The 18,343-nt window shown below is 42.1% G+C and overlaps 2 protein-coding genes across 2 annotated transcripts in view; one reads left to right on the forward strand and one right to left on the reverse strand.

The window, feature by feature from the left end:
- The window catches only part of LOC134435551 (protein PALS1-like), a 29,693-nt gene extending 22,966 nt beyond the window's left edge, over window positions 1-6,727 (forward strand). Inside the window, exons 10-15 of the mRNA XM_063184604.1 lie at window positions 183-254; window positions 601-672; window positions 966-1,133; window positions 1,445-1,647; window positions 2,305-2,415; window positions 3,427-6,727. Coding sequence (XP_063040674.1) covers window positions 183-254; window positions 601-672; window positions 966-1,133; window positions 1,445-1,647; window positions 2,305-2,415; window positions 3,427-3,603 — 803 coding nt within the window. The 3' untranslated portion in view covers window positions 3,604-6,727. The remainder of the gene's footprint in view (window positions 1-182; window positions 255-600; window positions 673-965; window positions 1,134-1,444; window positions 1,648-2,304; window positions 2,416-3,426) is intronic.
- A 1,328-nt stretch (window positions 6,728-8,055) lies between these two features.
- Window positions 8,056-18,006, reverse strand: LOC134470235 (reticulon-1-A-like). Its single transcript, XM_063224263.1, has 7 exons — window positions 17,929-18,006; window positions 14,673-14,880; window positions 12,892-13,030; window positions 9,740-9,809; window positions 9,510-9,556; window positions 9,271-9,329; window positions 8,056-8,788 (listed from the first exon to the last, which is right to left on the reverse strand). The coding sequence occupies exons 1-7, from the start codon at window positions 17,939-17,941 to the stop codon at window positions 8,746-8,748; spliced, it is 579 nt and encodes a 192-aa protein (XP_063080333.1). The 5' UTR covers window positions 17,942-18,006; the 3' UTR covers window positions 8,056-8,745.
- Window positions 18,007-18,343: the final 337 nt, after the last annotated feature.

Raw genomic sequence — 18,343 nt, forward strand, 5'->3', positions numbered from 1 at the left:
ATACTCTTACAGATGCAATTACATCACCATTATGAGATTACAAAGTTGAAACCATGTAATATCACATTGCTAGTGTTTTAATATGTGTAAGGTGTGAGTACTTTTACCCCTACTTTATACAACACCCAGTAGGATGTCGTGAGGATAACATTTGTACGTCTTTTTGCATTCTTGCCTTATAGGAAAGAGTTTCCAGCAGCAGAGAGAGGCAATGAAGCAAACCATAGAAGAAGATAAAGAACCAGAGAAGTCCGGTATGTTGAACACGACTGCTAGAGGTTACGCCTTTTTATTTTATTTTATTTTTTTGTGAAGCACATTTAATTGCATTTGTGTAAGAAACATACTATACAAATAAAATTGCCTTGCCTTTCTTGCCTTGCCTTCAGGACATTAGGAGAAGCCTTCCATGTATTGTTGTTTGCCTTCTAACATCTAATACTGGTGATTTTTACAGCAACTTGTGGCATCAAAGATATTAGGCAGTGGCCACAACCGCAGATAAAAGCCCACACAAACAGTTCCGTCAGACTCTGTGTTATTTGCATAGCCTGCTATGTGGTGCTTGTACAAATTGTTCTTCCCTTCCCCTCCTCTCAGGAAAGCTGTGGTGTGCAAAGAAAAACAAGAAGAAAAGGAAGAAGCTCCTGTACAATGCCAACAGAAATGATGGTGAGTGGCAAGTCTTCTTTGATCCGATAAACCATTTAAATTGAGGTAAGCTTGAGCTGCTTTTCAAAATGATAATTATTATTATATGTAGAATATACTTTGACCTACTTGACCTGTAGGTTTTTTGTTGAGTTTGTACACAAGTTTTTTGTCCTCCAATATGTAAATCTTAAAGAAGAGGGATGCAGAAAGTGACACTGAGAAGGAACTGGCTGTACAATTGTGATTGCCAAACGAATGCACCATTTAGCGCAAATTGACCCATTTTTAATCCACATTATTTTTCCGGGCAGATTTGGACAATGATGAAGTTCTGACCTATGAGGAGATGGCTCTGTACCACCAGCCAGCCAATCGGAAGCGACCGATCGCTCTGATTGGCCCTCCCAACTGTGGTCAGAATGAACTGAGGCAGAGACTGCTGACCAGTGAGCCAGACAGATTTGGAGGAGCAGTCCCACGTAAGTCTGTGTGTGTCTGTGTGTGTCTGTGTGTGTCTGTGTGTGTCTGTGTGTGTCTGTGTGTGTCTGTGTGCACGCATGTGTGGGTGTTATTGGGGGAAGAGAAATAAAAAAGTACTTTTGTGGACTATTATGATGCCAGTTAAGCACACACATTCGGTACAATCCTCGCAGGCCATTGGTGATGAATAAAATATCACTGTACTTCAAAATGACCTAAATAGCAACCAAATTACTATGGGCATTTACAGTTGACATAATCAGCAAATCGATAAACGTTTCTAAATCCCATGTTTTCCCTTGGCCCGTAGACACCACGCGAAACCGCCGGGATTTCGAGGTGAACAGCCGGGACTACCACTTTGTCTCGCGGCAGGCCTTCGAGATGGACTCGACGGCGGGCAAGTTCATCGAGTCGGGCGAGTTTGAGAAGAACCTCTACGGCACCAGCACCGACTCCGTGCGGCAGATCATCAACACGGGCAAGATCTGCATCCTGTGCCTGCACACACAGGTGAGCACAGACTAATTAGCAGAGAAGTCACCGTCAACTGGGTTGCCAGATTGGGTGCCCCAAAAAAAACACACTGGGCAGGGTTTTCCTGTAGATTATGGCCATAAAGCAAACAATATAATTTAGTTCAAATAGTTTTTTTAGAGCATGTACTCTGCTGGAAATCATCCGTTGCCAACCCTGGCATCCCTGGATGTCAATTCCAGATCCAGAAAGTAAAAGCCCTGCCACAGTTTCCTTCCAACACAGGTGACCTTAATTGAGTAACTGGTGTACTGTTCTGTCTTTGGTACTCATTAGGATCATCTGGTTCAGAGTCATCTGTATCAATTGTGTGGCAGGGCTTTTTACTTTCTGAACCCGGGGTTGTCACCTCTGCCAATAACTATATTAGAATGGGCACTATTAGATTCTATTCAGTTAAACAGGTTTCAAGCATTTTACACTGTCTATTTGCAACCAAAATTTGCAGTCATTGTTACAGACGGACAAATAGAAGCAGAGAGATGTGGTAATGGTAATAATAGTGTCTAAAATGATAAATCTTTATGTTGTTGTTGGTGTTGGTGTTGTTGTTGATAATGATGATGATGATGATGATGATGATGATGGTGATGATGGGGTAGTAATTATACCAATGTCTTCCCCTCTTTCTAGTCGCTGAAGGTTTTACGGAGCTCAGACCTGAAGCCGTACATCATATTCATCGCGCCTCCCTCCCAAGAGCGATTGCGTGCTCTCCTGACAAAAGAGAACAGGAACCCAAAGGTACTTCCATTTGTATTTGCATTCATTTACATAATCCCCAGTGGAGCGGCGCCTGCCCTACACATCCTAATGCAGCAATGCTTCTGGATTACAGCCAATGTGTTCAGATTCACCTCTGACTCTTGTCATCATTCAAAGGCCTTCAGAACATCACCACATATTATGTACATTGCAAAATTCCTCTCTTAGAACCACTTGAAATAGTCTGAAACCGCTCATTTCATTTGGTAAACTAATATGAATGCGCATGATAATTGAAAATAAGGCTACTTTGTAATGGTAATGGGGCATGAAAAGGAAGGCTGAAAACTTGTTTCTGTGAAAATGTGTATAAATTTTTTTTATCTGTCTGGTGCCAGCTAAAATGTGTCCAAAGCCGACAATCCGGATCAATAAACATTTTAATATGTAAGGGTTAACGTTCGGCGAGAAGGTCGCTACCGTGGAATAGCAGCACGACAGAGAGAATCTTTAGACCCCGACGCGGAGCACTCTCTGAAGTGCTGCTATTCCACAAAGCGACCGACTCGCCGAAAGTTAACCCGCTTATTATATGGATATACTTAAATGATTCACACATGGCGGGGACATTTCTTTAGGCCTATTTAATGTTAAGATTGTTGCTGCGCAAAACAAAACAGTGCCGTTGTGGAACACCGCTAGGCAACAGGTAGCCAGGACAACAGGTGTTGTCTATCACAGCAGCTGATTAGAGTCTTGTTGAAAAGTCGCTTTAGCAGTGAAAAGTCTTGTTGCCATTGACAGCGGTCTGTTATAGACCAACCCATCCGTTATCGAAAAATAACAGACGTGCGAACGTTGGGGAGCCCCGTTGAAATGAATGGAGCATTCGACCGATGACGTCACAACCATATAATAACATGAATTAATTGTCCACATATTGACAGATATAAACTGTGTAACTATCCTATTTAAGTTAAACGAAAAAACCCACATGTGGTGTGAATGTGTGTCAATACCGCTCTCTCCTGTCCTGCCCTGTCCTGTCAGCCCGAGGAGCTGCGTGAGATCATCGAGAAGGCACGCGAGATGGAGCAGAACTTTGGGCACCTGTTTGACGCGGCCATCGTCAACACGGACCAGGACAAGGCCTACCAGGAGCTGCTGCGCCTCATCAACAAGCTGGACACCGAGCCCCAGTGGGTGCCCTCCTCCTGGCTACGCTGAGCTGAGCTGAGATTGCGTCTGCCTGCCATGGTGAACACTAATTTACACACACACACACACACACACACGTGCACACATACACATGCACACACACTAAATGCATCCATGCCCACTCAGACACGAGGGGTGCCCTCCTCCTGGCTATGCTGAGCTGAGCTCGCACCTGCCTGCCATGGTTAACACTAATTTACACACACACACACACACACACACACACACACACACACACACACACACACACACACACACACACACACACACACACACCAGTGTGCACACACTCTAAATGCCCCATTGACATGTACGTACGTACGTGCGCACGCAAGACACAAGCTGTGATTGACGAACACTGTTCAACGTGCTGCTCTCGGCGCATGCAGCTGGAGGGTAAAAAGAGTTTGCGTGTGAGGTTCGGGTCTGAGATTGACTGGGCTTGGACATCTGTGGTGGAACGACTGCAGAGTTCCAGGACCTCGATTCATCACAGAGCCAATTGCGCCTCTGAGAACTACGTTTGAAATCATGAAATATTTTTTTTTATTATTCTCTGATCTTGATATTTCTTCTCTAAGTTAATTCCACATTCCATAAATGATGTAATGAGTATATCTCTTACCAGCACTTGCTATCAGCAGTAGAATGAACTCTGAGAGCTATTTATAAATGAAGACTTTTTTTAAAATGAGGATGAAGGTTGTTCTACTACATGTACATGGAGTAGTTGCACAGCTCCACGAATGGCGGCCTGAGGTGCCTGTGTGCGTGCGTGTGGTGTGTTGAGTGCGTGGTGTGTGTGAGTGTTCATATATATGTATTTGTGTGTTTACCTTAATGATGAACACAACAAATAACATTAGTTGCTGGCATCTCTACAACCAGAGGAAAGTTTTTGTTTTTCTATCTTGCTTTTTATTTTCTTTGTCTGTGTCGCATTGTTTTTACCCATTCTACATGCGAATGTGACATGGGAATTTTACCGGCAAGGCTGTGTTTTTACCATGGCAAGCAGAGGGGGGAGGGACGGTCAACGTTGACACTGCATTCCAGGTCTGGAAACATGACATTGGAACAGCATGGAGGCAGTCCACTAATAGATGAATGACTTGTCTGTTTTTGGACTAAAGGTAATTTAGAAACAAGGTCTTTTCTGTCAGTTACAACCTCTGTCCTGAAAAACTGTGCATATAGAAGGGTATATATACAGTAGCTGGTTTACTCCTTTGCCAGGTCCACTCTCCTCCACCATGCTGAAGATCAAGAAGAGTTTGCTGGTATTGCTGACCCTCCCGCGTTACTGCAAATGTCAGACTGGCTCCAATCATGCCAACCCAGGGGATATTCCAAGAACCTTGGCTCAGTTGTAAACCAGGTTAAGCTAACCTTGAGGTGGTGGTAAATCACCTAATAGAAGAGCTGGTCGTCCTCATTTTTCACTGAAGGACACATGTGGGCTATCTTTTAGCGACTTTACCATATCCTGTTGGTTAACCTAGCCAGCTCTACCACTAAACCATGTTCTTGCAATTATTCAATACCCCCCTGTCGCTTCAGCCAGGTTCATATCCGGAGCTCGTACCAGCCAGTGACACTTCAGGGAAAAGTGCTTTTCTCACTTCTTATTTTTAAATGCCTATTTCATAAACAAAAATGTGTAACCATCAGTATTTTACAGCAATATGAAAAAGTATATATTATTATGGTGTGTATGTACATTTCCTTTAATTGACACTATTCTGTTATGAAGTTGGTGTTTTTTTGTTTGTTTTTTGTAACTTAATGTGTTTTGTGCCGTTAGAATTGCAATGCTATGTGTTTTTAATAATATTTTCACTACGTTGATAGTCCTGCGTTAATGATTTGTTTTCCACCAGTGTTGTTGATAGTTTCATATCAGATATTTGAGAGAGACTATTAAGTTGACTGTAATGGGCTTTTTAGGACTTAGGGTGTAAAACAGATCTGACTATTTTTTAGAGGTGTGTTTGCGATTGTGGTGCGTGTGTTTGCGTGACTGAGAGAGACTGGTTGGTAGTGACACTTTAACTGGCATTGCTTGTATGCATACAAGGGACAGTCACTCAATATGGGGAAGTATTATTGTATTATCTCTGCAAAAACAAATGGATACACTGGAAACAGCCGAACTCGAGTTGAGTTCCACAATACATTGCTTTTTCTTTTGCTCTTACTTTTTAAAATAAATATTCACTGTGTATTTACAAGACGCTACAAATGTTTAGCCCCTGTTCAGTAGACGGTTCTACCATAGAAAGGCGTGTGGATGTTTCATTGTCTTGTCTCTGGCACTATTGGGTCTTCAGATGGTTGTGAAATGTTATGAATAGGGAGGTGGCTATGGCTACCCTCCAAGGGCCACAGCTGTTCATGACGGTACCCGGCAGGCATAGGTGCATCCTCCATGCTGTCATCTGAAGCACAGTTGTAGCGCAGCGTTGTGTTCTCTCTGATTATCAGCACTCGGTAGCTCCCTCTGGTGTAGGATAAAGGTATTGACTCTTTTTAATCCCTTTATCTGCAGTGCAAAGTTCAGAGAAACAAGCTGGGTAGTTGGAATTCCTGTCAAAAGTTTCGCCTCGTTTATTTTTATCAGGTTTTTCAGTCTGCATACCTGCAACGTGACGGCAATCTCATAAGTTTGTTTGCCTTCAGGTTAGACATCAGCGTTGGCACCTGTTGTGTTCATCGGTCTTGCAAGCCATTTTGGTCACTGTGTGACCTGTCAAGCTGCAAGTAATGCAAGGGCTTTTCATTTTGTTCCGAAACTACATACATCCCACCTTCACTTGGACCTTTCTAGGGCCTTTCACTATGACCTTTTAGTGAAAACTTCTTGTACGATTGACCTTTTTTATTTTCAAATGACATGAATCTCCATCACTATCTCTTTTTTATTTTTATGCTGTTAATTCTAGGTCCTCTTCTGATTTCCAGCAAACACATATCTAATCACACCCTTGTTTTAAACATGTTGTAGATACATGCCAATTAACTGGAAGTAGAACTAATGAATGTAAAGTTATTGTATGGAAAATAAATCACTTTTCTTTAAGCATTTTTTTTGTATAAATTATCAAGGTGAATTAAAGATGAGATTTGTTGTATAGTCTATTGTTCTGTGTTTTACTTTCTGCTGAAAAGGCTGATCTGTGTTCAACAATTTACAAGTTCTTTATTTTATTCAATAGTAACGTGTTCCCCCTTACTTGCATGCCATTGTGTCCGAAATGTGCATTTGAACAGTCAAGAAGATTGATTGGACCTAAGGTTGTTGTTGTGCATTTCTGAGAAAACCTACAACCTACGTATGGTGTTTACGTAAGGATAATTCATCCTATCACTGATGGTGTCCATTTATTTTAGAGTTATTAGGCAGTGATGCGGAGCCAAAGTCCCCTCTTCACACACACTCACCCCTCACACCTCAGACGCTTGCAGATGCTCGCCAAAACTATGATCAACAACATTTCCACAATGTACACTGATGACAGAAAGTTAGGAAAAGTTGGCTTTCAGGTGAAATGTCAGGATTTAAAAAATAGCCTTGCACAAATCCTCGTCCTCATCCTCATCTCCCAGCACAGTCACACACAGTACCTATTGATTTCAGCTAATTCCCTGTGATATGCGCAGAGCAAGGGAATGTTTCAGCCTTAGACTTTGACCTTTCCTGCGGGCACAGATAGGCATCAGCAATATTTGCTATAATGAAGTAGAGAGTAAATTGGTGTTTATTTATAGTAACTTGATGAGGCATGGTTTATTTAGAGCAGCGAATGTGAGATGGTTGAGACGTCAACTAAGCATTTCACATGTCGGCAGCAGCCAGAGGGGAAAGACTAGATGTGAATTTCAGAGTTAGTTCCTCCTGTCCTGTCTTGTTGCTTGTGGCCTCATGCCTGTCACCCCACCTGTGTGGAGAAACCGTTTGCTTGCTGTCATTCTAAGGCAGAGCCATTTTTGCAGGGAATTTCCCTCATTTGACATCAGGATTGCAAAACAGATAATGACTTGTGAGTTGTGCTTTAGTGAGATATTTGGTTAAATTCTGAACATCCTGTGACATTGAGCCTTACATCACGAGACCAACAGAAAAGGACATAAGGAGCTCTTTCCCATGTCTCGCAAAAGCGCAATTCTAATGTCATTTTCTCATTTACAATCAGGATGGTGAATGAAGAGTAGTCCCCCAAAAGTTGTTTAGGCAGACACCAGGGAAACTTAACTGTTTTCTCCTCGGAGGCGGGGCGTCAGCAAAATGCGAGGCCACAGTCAGAGGCCGAGGACAGGAGTCTGGATATATTTGGGAAGAACTCGAGGACTTGTATACAGGGGCTCCATGGAGATCTCCTTTCTGCGTCTCCTCTAAGCTCTGATAATGCTCCCAGGGTTTCCCCTTGCACATTATAAGGAGGCAGCATTGACGACACATCCTTCATAGACTTACTATGTATTTATGTACTGCATTTCAAATGAAAGAATTTGTAACCAACAAACATCACTGACAATATAACATTCTTCTGTATTTGTTTTGCTTACATTACTCACCCTTGATTTGTTTTTTAATCTGCTTTTTCAGTCAGCCAGTTGCCCTTGAAAGAGTATCTAATCTATCTAATTATAAAATGAGTCGGTTTACAGAACCTGGCAACTCGGTGACCATTTAAACAAGGTACACAAACATTCAAGCTTTACTTACATTTTTTACTTAGTTTGATGAAACGTAATTTGTCGAGCAAGAACATGTGTATTTTAAGTGCTTAGAACTATCATCCAATGCAATCGCTGCAGACATAGCTTTCAATATCTCAATGAAATATCACTGAGTAACCATGACTACACCATACAACCATTTTGCCATCTTTTAATGTCAACTAGTGGGTTATGGCTGAAAAAATTATTTGTGTGGCATTGGCACATACAGTAATTCACAAGGCCCATGCCAAAAACCCAAACTGTTCAAAGCATACAGTACCACAACATGTAACGAGCTGCAGCCATTCAACAGTATTTTCAATTTCTTTAAAAAAAAAACCACATGTCTGAGACAGGAATAAGGCTATGACACATCTCTGACATTCATGAAGGAATGCTGGCATGGAGCGGTTGCAAGGCAATGCAGCCTCACTCCTCCTTCCTCTTGACTCCGGGAACATTTGATTTGATCCTGTAAATGAAGCACAAGCAATCATCAGCCATCCTCCTGCATCCTGAAACCTGAAATGTGAGCCTCTAACCCGGGGGTGTGAAACATGTAATATCAGGGGCCGCATTTGATCTGAAGTGGGCACCGCTCCAGTAACGTATTACATAAAATTGCAAATATTGGGGGCAAAGGGGTACAGTGCCCCGGGCCCAGGTCGAAGAGGGGTTGAGAATTGAGTCCCCATTGCGTTGAATGTACAGTATACAGTATGAAGGGGGGTGTTCCGTGGCCAAATGGTTAGGGAGCTGGTCAGGTCAGAGGGTTGCCGGTTTAAATCCCACATCTCTTTACTCCTCCATCCATGGCTGACATGCCCTTGAGCAAGTCACCGCACATTGCTCCAGGGACTGTGACCAATAACCCTGTAAATAACTAAGTCGCTTTGAATAAAAGCGTCAGCTAAGTGTAGTGTCATGTAATGTAATGTAATACAAGGGACTTACACTGTCAAGATAATGTTAGCGTTTTTCTTCACAACTGCCACAAAGTGGTCAATCTGAACCTAGAGGATGGATGGATGGAATAAAAACAAAAATCATTAGCCCGTTTAAATGATCACCTGGTTGAAAAGGACAGGTAAAACAAGGCCGTTTCGAATGTGGCGCTTGGTCTGGGTAACTAATGAATTAAGTTTATCAATCACTGTGAAAAGCATTGGGCCTTGAGGAGGCGGGAGTCTTACCTGATTTTTCTCATAAATGATGGGCAGTGTGAACATGGCCACCACGGCTAGGAGGAAAACAGAAGGAGGTTAACATTCTTTCATGACATGGCCATTTTGACATCTGTCAAACGGCAAGATACTACTACTGAATATCCAGATGGAAATTACATGTATTGTGCAGATTTTACATTTTATTGTGAACATTTTATCGTCTGTGTGTCTTGTGATATGTACTGTCTATGACTCACCAAATATCAGAAGAGTCAGGCCATTGAACACCGCCCCAAGGTGTGTCAGCAACCACATTAGTACTGCAAACTAAACACACACACACACACACACACACACACACACACACACACACACACACACACACACACACACACACACACACAGATTTTGATTGGTAATAAGTAACGAGTCTACCTTCAGCATTGAGAACTGGGTACAGCTACAGACCAGGACCAGGCAGTCACCCCGGCCCCGACTGCCAGAGGCCTATCCCCTAAAGCCCCAAATCCTCAGGTTACTAGGCTACATAAAGCCACTGCCATCTTGACCATTTGTCCTTGACCATATGCATTTGGTACAGGCCTACTGTAAATCAGACCATAAGCTGGTGAAAACACCTCCCCCTGCTGGGGGATGTTGGAAGCTCTCTAGGGTTAGTATACAAAGCCCATAGCTGAAAGGTCCGCTATGTAAGAGATTTTCCTTCATTTCTTCAAACTTGCCAGTACAGGAACTTGACAATGCAATAGCTAGCCGCTGTGAGTTAAAGGACCAGTTCAGTCAATTTCAAAATGCTGTTGTATTGCTCATTAACATAGGCCTACCCCAAATATTTTTCCAAAAGGTACTGCTGTTTGCTAAATGTCTGCTGATGATGTATAACCTTTCGAATGTTCGAATATAAAAATGTTTTTTTGAAATATAAACAAAGCGCTGCCCTCATTACAATGACCAAGATCTCGGAAAAGGCTGAAGAAGAAGAAGAAAAAAAAACCTCAGGTACTGACAAGTCCACGGTAGTGTGACTGTGAGCATTACAACTGCATGTTGAAATTGACTGAACTGGTCCTTTAAGTCACAGCAAGTGCAAAACGATACATTTAGAAGTAGGCTTACATTATGTTCCTGGTTAGGCAAAGTAACTCAAGATGGCAAATGGACATCATGTACTTCATATACATCTAAATTCAAAATTTCATTTTAAAGCAAATAAAAACACTTGTAATAGACAGAAAGGATAAGTATTCATGGAAATATACAATTTTATGAATGGGCAGAACAGATACAGTCCCAGGAAAAAGTTTGTACACCCTTTGAAATTTCTTACATTTCTGTCACAATTGATCATAAAACATGGTCTGGTCTTCCCAGAAATCTCAAGAAGGAACAATCAGAGTCTGCTTTAATTAATTCCACCCAAACATTTACATGTTATCATATTTTTATTGGTCATAAGGCCATAACATTCATAGGAGAGCAGGGCATAAGTAAGTACACCCTTGCATTAAGTAGGTTTTAACCCTCATTTAGTTGCAATATCATCAACCAGACTTGTCCTGTAGTTGCAGATCAGATTAACAAAACAATCTGTTTGTATCTTGTCCTCCTTTAGAGAAACTCTTCTCCTCTCGTCAGCAAGGTTTGTGGGATGTCTGGAGTGCACAGCTTTCTTGACTTCATGCCATATAATCTCAATTGTTTTTTGTCAGGGCTTTGACTGGGCTATTCCAGAATGTGTATTTCATTATTATGAAGCCATTCTTAAGGTCGATTTGCTTCTAAAGTATGGGTTGTTGTAACATTTCAGGACCCATACTCTTGTGTGCTTCAACTGTGTGACAGACTTCCTCACGTTTTTTCTGTAAAATATCACAATAAACTTGAGTTCATTGTTCCACTGATAATAGCAAACTGTCAAGGGCCTGAAGCAGCAAGGTAGCGGATATTGATATTGATGCTCCCGCCACCATACTCAGAAGAGGAGATGTAACCACCAGAATAGCTAAAAATGGGATTCATTCTGCCAATCTAAAATTAATGGGGGTTTCTGTCCAAAAAATATTGCTGCACCTTTGAGGTGGTTTGCGAAAAAGCATTTATATGCCTTAATTATACTGCAAAATATTCTGTAGACCAACGTTGAAACCAAAGTTGAATTGTTCAGGGGAACACACAATGTCATGTTTGGAGGAGAACTGGAGAACTGGAGAACCACACCTTCACCAAAACATCATCTCCGCCTTTGAGTATGGTGGCGGGAGCATCATTATATACGGCTACCTTGCTGCCTCAGACCCTTTTCAGTTTGCTATTATCAGTGGAACAATGAACTCAGAAGTTTATCGAGATATTTTACAGAAAAAAAGTGAGGTAGTCTGTCACACAGTTGAAGCACACAAGAGGATGGGTGCTGAAATGTGACAACAACCCATACTTTAGAAGCAAATCGACTTTACAATGGCTTCATAATAATGAAATACACATTCTGGAATAGCCCAGTCAAAGCCCTGACAAAAAACAATTAAGATTATAGGGCATGAAGTCAAGAAAGCTATGCACTCCAGACATCCCACAAACCTTGCTGACGAGAGGCAGTTTTCTAAAGAAGAGGGAGACCAGATACATCCAGATTATTTTGTTAATCTGATCTGCAACGACAGGAAACATCTGGTTGAGGTTATTGCGACTATCTTAGGGTTTAAACCTATTGAATGCAAGGGTGTACTTACTTATGCCTTGCTGTCCTGTGAATGTTTACATCTTATGGCCAATTAAAATATGAAAACTTGTAAATGTTTGGGTTGAATTAGTTAAAGCAGACTCTGGTTGTTCCTTCTTGTGATTTCCGGGAAGATCAGACCATGTTTTATGACCAATTTTGACAGAAAGGTAAGAAATTTCAAAGGGTGTACAAACTTTTTCCTGGGACTGTATGTTGATCATGACCATCTAAATATTTTACACATGCCTTTAAAATTATTAGTCGGTTCATGTGCATTTATGATAATATGACAGGTACTTCTTGCAGCAGGGCATGAATGCCACTCTGCTTTGTGCAGAGCCATACCGCAGTCAGGCTAGATATGGCCTCAGCCTAGAGGCCCCCACCTTCCAGGCCCCCCTCTGATTGGACAAAGGGGAAAAAAGAAAAAAAATAGTTTGCTGTGTCAAGTGATTTAAATGATGTTAAAACTCCCCAGCACAGTTATCAGACATGTTATCTTTAATTGGCTTGGAATTATATTGCTGTCCATGGAATTTTGTCATGGAATTTGTCTTCAGTGGGGGCCCACTATAACCTGTAGCCTAGGACCCCAGACCATCTTAATCTGGCCCTGACCACAGTAGTCGTATATAATAAATAGGAGAGTTTGATTTGTCATCTGACCTTTATTGAGTCCAGCAGGTCTTGCACCAGGAATAGTCTCCGCAGTTCCATAAGAGAGCTATTCAGGTAGAGCTGTAGCTTCTCAACATAGGAGCTCATCTGCTCTGGCGTCAGAGCCACATCTATGTCCAGGTACGCCCTGAGGAGAGAGTGTACAGCACATTCAATCAGTTGTATAAAACCAGTAGAAGTAGAAGTTGCACTCTTACAGATGTAATTACACCACTAGTTTTATGATATTGCATTGTTGAAACCATGTAATATGCTACTTCTGGTGTAATGGTAATTACATCTAGAGAACTACTTTTTGCAACTCTGTATTCAACAGTTTATACACATGTAGTCTTTCTAGGATCGCCACCTCTGTCTGACAGAAAATCTGGACATTTCAAACCCAGTCAACTTTTCTTTTTCTTGTAAGCAATGGCTCCCTTCATTCAGTGTCTAGGGAAAATACCGGTAGGCCTATACTGTATATTTTTCCCTAGGACAGACCATAAAAAAACAGGACAATCATCTTAAACTGGCGCAGGTGGCGACACTAGTGTTTCCTACTTTGGCAACAACTCAACAAAGTCTTCGCATTTTAACACACAAAGTAGAAGACATGTCATCCAGGATGTTTTAGACAATTTGGATAAAGTAATGGCACAGTTTAGGAATTTCTTGTGATTAAGTTGAAATGCCCAGCTTCAGCTAAACTGGTGGCACGCCTTCAAGAAAAGAAAATCAGCTTTTCAACTTTGAGCACAGCAGCACGGTCAAAATCTTTTGTTTTCAAGTGCATTGAAAGTAAACTAGGCACCCCAGAACTGTCGAGGGAGTTCGACTGAAACGGATGTGACCTCTGCTTGTCAAAAAGGAAAACAGGAAAGGACAAAAGTTGCAAAATGTGTAAGATGCCTCATCCCTTCTTCAAACATGACAGGGCAGAGGAAAAGGTCAATCTGTTACACAAATCTTGAGACTAAACACCTTAGCATTGTATGGACCTTTAAATTGACATGTCATGGCCCTGCCATGGCCAACCGGTAGGGCGCTCGCCTGCCATGCGGCTGACCCGTGTTCGATTGCTGGTTCGGGTCCTTTGCCGACCCCTCCCGTCTCTCTCCCAATTTGCTTCCTGTCCACCTCTCACACTGTCCTATCAAATAAAGTCGAAAAAGGACCCAAACAAAATCTTAAAATTGACATGTCATAGCATAGCTGTGTCTGGCATGGGCAGATTACCCATAAGGGCCAGCAGCATAGTGTCCAGGGGCACCAGACATTTACAGCCAGGGAGGGGGGACCATATGACATAAGCTTTTGAAATATTTTTGATTTTGGACATGTAGGGTATACTGCCCAATAAAACAAAAATGCAATATACGCAGGGCTCTAAGTAGCTTCAGGTAGATTATTGACATGCACCAGTTTTAGTACAGTATATTTTCACATTCTTGGCAGATCAATAATTGTATTTAACTTCGTATTTATATGTCATTAAAATCATGCTAAATAATTTTGCAACAACAATGCAATTACTGCCTTCATGGTTTGTAGGGCAGTATAATGCCCTGGGGCACCAATTGACTTAACCTCTTACTGCATATGGGGTCGCCGGCAGGCCTATTCAATACTCAACTACATCATCATAACCACATTGCTATGACAATACCAAGAGTCACAGATTAAGACATACAGGTAGCCATTACCATTTGGTGGCAGTAAGGTTATAACATAGGCTCTGCGCTAAGGTTAGTTAATATGGTCTGTTGTGCAATCTCAATCCGACTCACTTGAAGGGGTGGCCAGCCTCTGCCTTCTTGATGGCCTGCAGGAGCGACCTGTACGCCCTGACGCTGATGGTCACCAGGAGGACGGCCAGCGCCACGTGAGCCACCACGCTGAGCACGCTGAAGCGCGTCAGGGCCACCAGCAGCAGCACCACCACCCCAAACAACACACCCGTCACCTTTGGGTTCCTCCAGTACAGCAACTCCATCACTACTGGGCGAAGACAGGAAGGAAGAAAGAAAGAAAGAAGAAAAAAAACGAAGGAAGAAAGAAAGAAAGAAAGAAAGAAAGAAAGAAAGAAAGAAAGAAAGAAATGAAGAAACAAACAAAGAAAGACAGTAAGAAAGAAAGAAATGAATAAACAAGCAAAGAAAGAAAGAAAGAAACGAAGAAAGAAAGAAAGAGTTAAAGAAGAGGTTTAAAAGGGTTCTTAAACCACCGCTGCCAACCCCTACCTTTGCTCTACTGTACAACAGATGCTATTCTTGTACTGGCTTCTAATAACGCCCAGTCAAGGCCTATATATTATTCCCAAATGAAACCTTACTGTCATATGTCCTGCCTCAGCTCTGCTAGTGTATGCTACTGCGCCGTGGTGTTGAAAAGGAAAGACCTCAGTTGAGAAGGTGTGTGTGTGTGTGTGTGTGTGTGTGTGTGTGTGTGTGTGTGTGTGTGTGTGTGTGTGTGTGTGTGTGTGTGTGTGTGTGTGTGTGTGTGTGTGTAGTCATGTCACACCTGCTCAATGCCCACATGTTTCCCAGCTGAAGGTAATGATACACTGGGCAACTTTTTGAGCAACATTGCAGCATCTCGATAAGCTCTGAGTTTTCTGATGGAATAGTTTCTTTTAAGCTCTCTGTTGCTGAAAATTGTTATGGTGACAAACAGTCCAAACAGCATCTTATATACTATGGTTGCCCAGAAATAGTTCAAAAAGTTTGGCATGTGTGTCATCACCTTATAGTTGCTCACTCACTCGTAACCGCAGGCCTGGTTAATGATTTGCACACATACAACAAATACGTAGCCCTCCCTCCCTCTCTTAGCTATCAGCAGAGCCAGGTGAGTAGAGTTCAGGCTGCCCTGACCCACGACCTCTACTAAGGGCACGCTTCAAACATCAGAATGTCAAGCAACAGAATTACAGTGAATACGGGTACTGTATGGACTGGGTCCCCAGGTTCTGCAAGAGTTAAATAGACTTTACGGACATCAAATTACTGGCTTGTCACCACATATTGTCAAACTGATGTTAAAAGCCTTCACTATGAGACCATCAAAAGCCACTGAAAGTTGACTGCAGCCATTGAAAATGCATGCACAAAACTTCCAATAGAATTGTGTGTGATTCATATTGTCAGCAGTGCTTGTACCAGAGCCGATTTTGGTTTGAGAATAGGTGGTGGAAAAAAACAATACTTTAATGTCTGTAAGTTCTCTTACACTTACATTAAAATACTTAGGCCTACATGTACATGACTCTGCTCTGCAGTGATCTAAAGTCTGAATCAGGGTGTGATTTGTCAGGAAACCAGAAGGGGGGATATGTTTCAGATTCTAAGGAATATCAATGGAGTTACATTAAACTGTGATTAAATCATGTACAAAAAGTGGCAATATCAAAACCAGAAGAGGGGACAATCCCCCCCACACCACCCCCCACCCCCCTACAAATCGCACCCTGGTCTGAATATATTCTTTTGCTCTGTAGCCTATGCCTATATTGCCTAGATTCCACATCTCATAGAGTCTTAGCCCTTCCATGCAGATGGGAGCACTGGTTCACTATCCCATTCACAAAGTGCTGAAAAAGCATCATCATAACAACATTGTCATTACCAAGATTTAACATGACCATTAGGCGTTTTAATAACACAGGCTCTGCATGAAAGGGTTGATGTCACTATGTTTTTAAAAATATATATACTTTATTGCAGCAAGTAATGTCATCACTAGCACAACAACCTTTGCTAAACTCTAGAAGTAACTCGGGTGCTTTAAAAATCTCTTGCTCGGTTTGCATGTCAAGCAAAGATAATGCATTCCTCTATTCTCTCAAGGCTGGGTGACTGGTCTAACCACTGAAAAACACAATGTGTGGGGAAAGGATTCTATCACAGAATAGAATGACTCACAGAACAGGAGCCAAGCAGAAATGCTACAGAGCAAACAGAACCATGGCTCTGAATTAGCACCCGCCAACCAGGAAACAGAAACAGGGCTCTGAATTAACACCTGCAAACTGGCAAAGAGAGCCAGGGCTATGAAATAGCATCCGCAAACCGGCAAACAGAACATCTACTAGCCATATTGGTATGGAATTTATTATATCTAAATTCGAGGGCTGCACAGAACACTTCAAGGAACACGTTGTAACTCCACCATGAATCTCTCCAGTCAAACCACTATGAACCAAACATTCCAAAATATTATATGATAGGCTATTCTTGTAATGTAATTTGATATGTTCCATTAGAATCACTTTATCCAAGAATGTGTAGGTAGGCTACACACACCATCACATCTCACATGCTCTACCTCACTTCATTTATCTTTTTTCCCATGTTTGGGACTGGCAGGCTCTGCTGAGAGGGGACCTGTCACACTTCAGCTGCTTGCAAGTGTGTAAGCAGTCTGCTCGACCATGACAGTGTGTGTGTGTGTGTGTGTGTGTGTGCGTGTGTGTGTGCCTGTGTCCATGCTCCTGCTCTCAGCCACTAAATATAGACCAAAACCTACATACAGGAACACCGGCTGCTCCTATTGTGTAGCCGTACATTGTATGTTCCCATGTTAGTAGTTCAGAATAACACAGCAATAGAAAATCAACCAATTAAGAACTTTAAAAAGTACCTTCAGAAGTGTTTGTTTGTGTGTGACAGAAAATAGGAAAAAGAGGTACATACAGTAGAGTGAGAGAGAAAGAAAAGGGGTTTGTGTAACAAATGTCAAACATGCATGTACGATACTTGTGAAAAGACACAAGAGACCAGCCATATGGCAGCAGAGACAATTAAGTGGCAGCAGTGTCCCAGCAGAGCACATAGCCAACTGTCAACAGCCAAGAGCGACATAATCCCGTAGTCAAGCTATCTACGCACTGTGCTTATGACTGATTTTCATGTCAAACTAAAGCTCGGCGTTTAAATCCATTAGGTTTTTTTTTTCTTGTCAAGCAGGCAACTGTTGTTAGGCTAAATGTGGCACGGTTGCTAAAGCTAACGTGAATGTGAAGTCTGGCACGAAGCCGGCACTGACCTGTGGAGCCCATGGCTGCTGAGAAAGAGAGAGAGAGAGGGAGGGAGGGAAACAGCTGTTCTATACACACACACACACACACACAAAAGGACAGAGATAAAAAAGGGAGCAAGGGGAGGAGATTTTTTTCTCTCGCAGCAGCAGGGAGGGACTACGCCAGCCTACCGTACAGTAGGCCTACTGCACCAGGCGTTTGACTAAAAACGTTTGCTCACTCTGTGGTTGTCTTGATTTTGCAGAGCTATGGCCCTTCTTTACATAGACTAATAACATGTAAGCAAGAATGTTAAACACTTGGACCAGTGCAGTGGTAACACACACACAAACACACAGAGAGATATACACACATATACAGAAATATCACATAGGCCTACAGTCAGCGGAATGAGAACCTAATTTAAACACATTTTAAACC

Source organism: Engraulis encrasicolus, chromosome 19 (genome assembly GCF_034702125.1).
Source record: "Engraulis encrasicolus isolate BLACKSEA-1 chromosome 19, IST_EnEncr_1.0, whole genome shotgun sequence".
NCBI lineage: Eukaryota > Metazoa > Chordata > Actinopteri > Clupeiformes > Engraulidae > Engraulis > Engraulis encrasicolus.

Coding starts and splice junctions, on each gene's coding strand:
- LOC134470235 (XM_063224263.1), bottom strand. Junction 9,330..9,509: donor TCATTTATGAGAAAAATCAG/GTAAGACTCCCG, acceptor TCCATCCTCTAG/GTTCAGATTGACCACTTTGT. Junction 8,789..9,270: donor GCTAACATTATCTTGACAGT/GTAAGTCCCTTG, acceptor CTTCATTTACAG/GATCAAATCAAATGTTCCCG.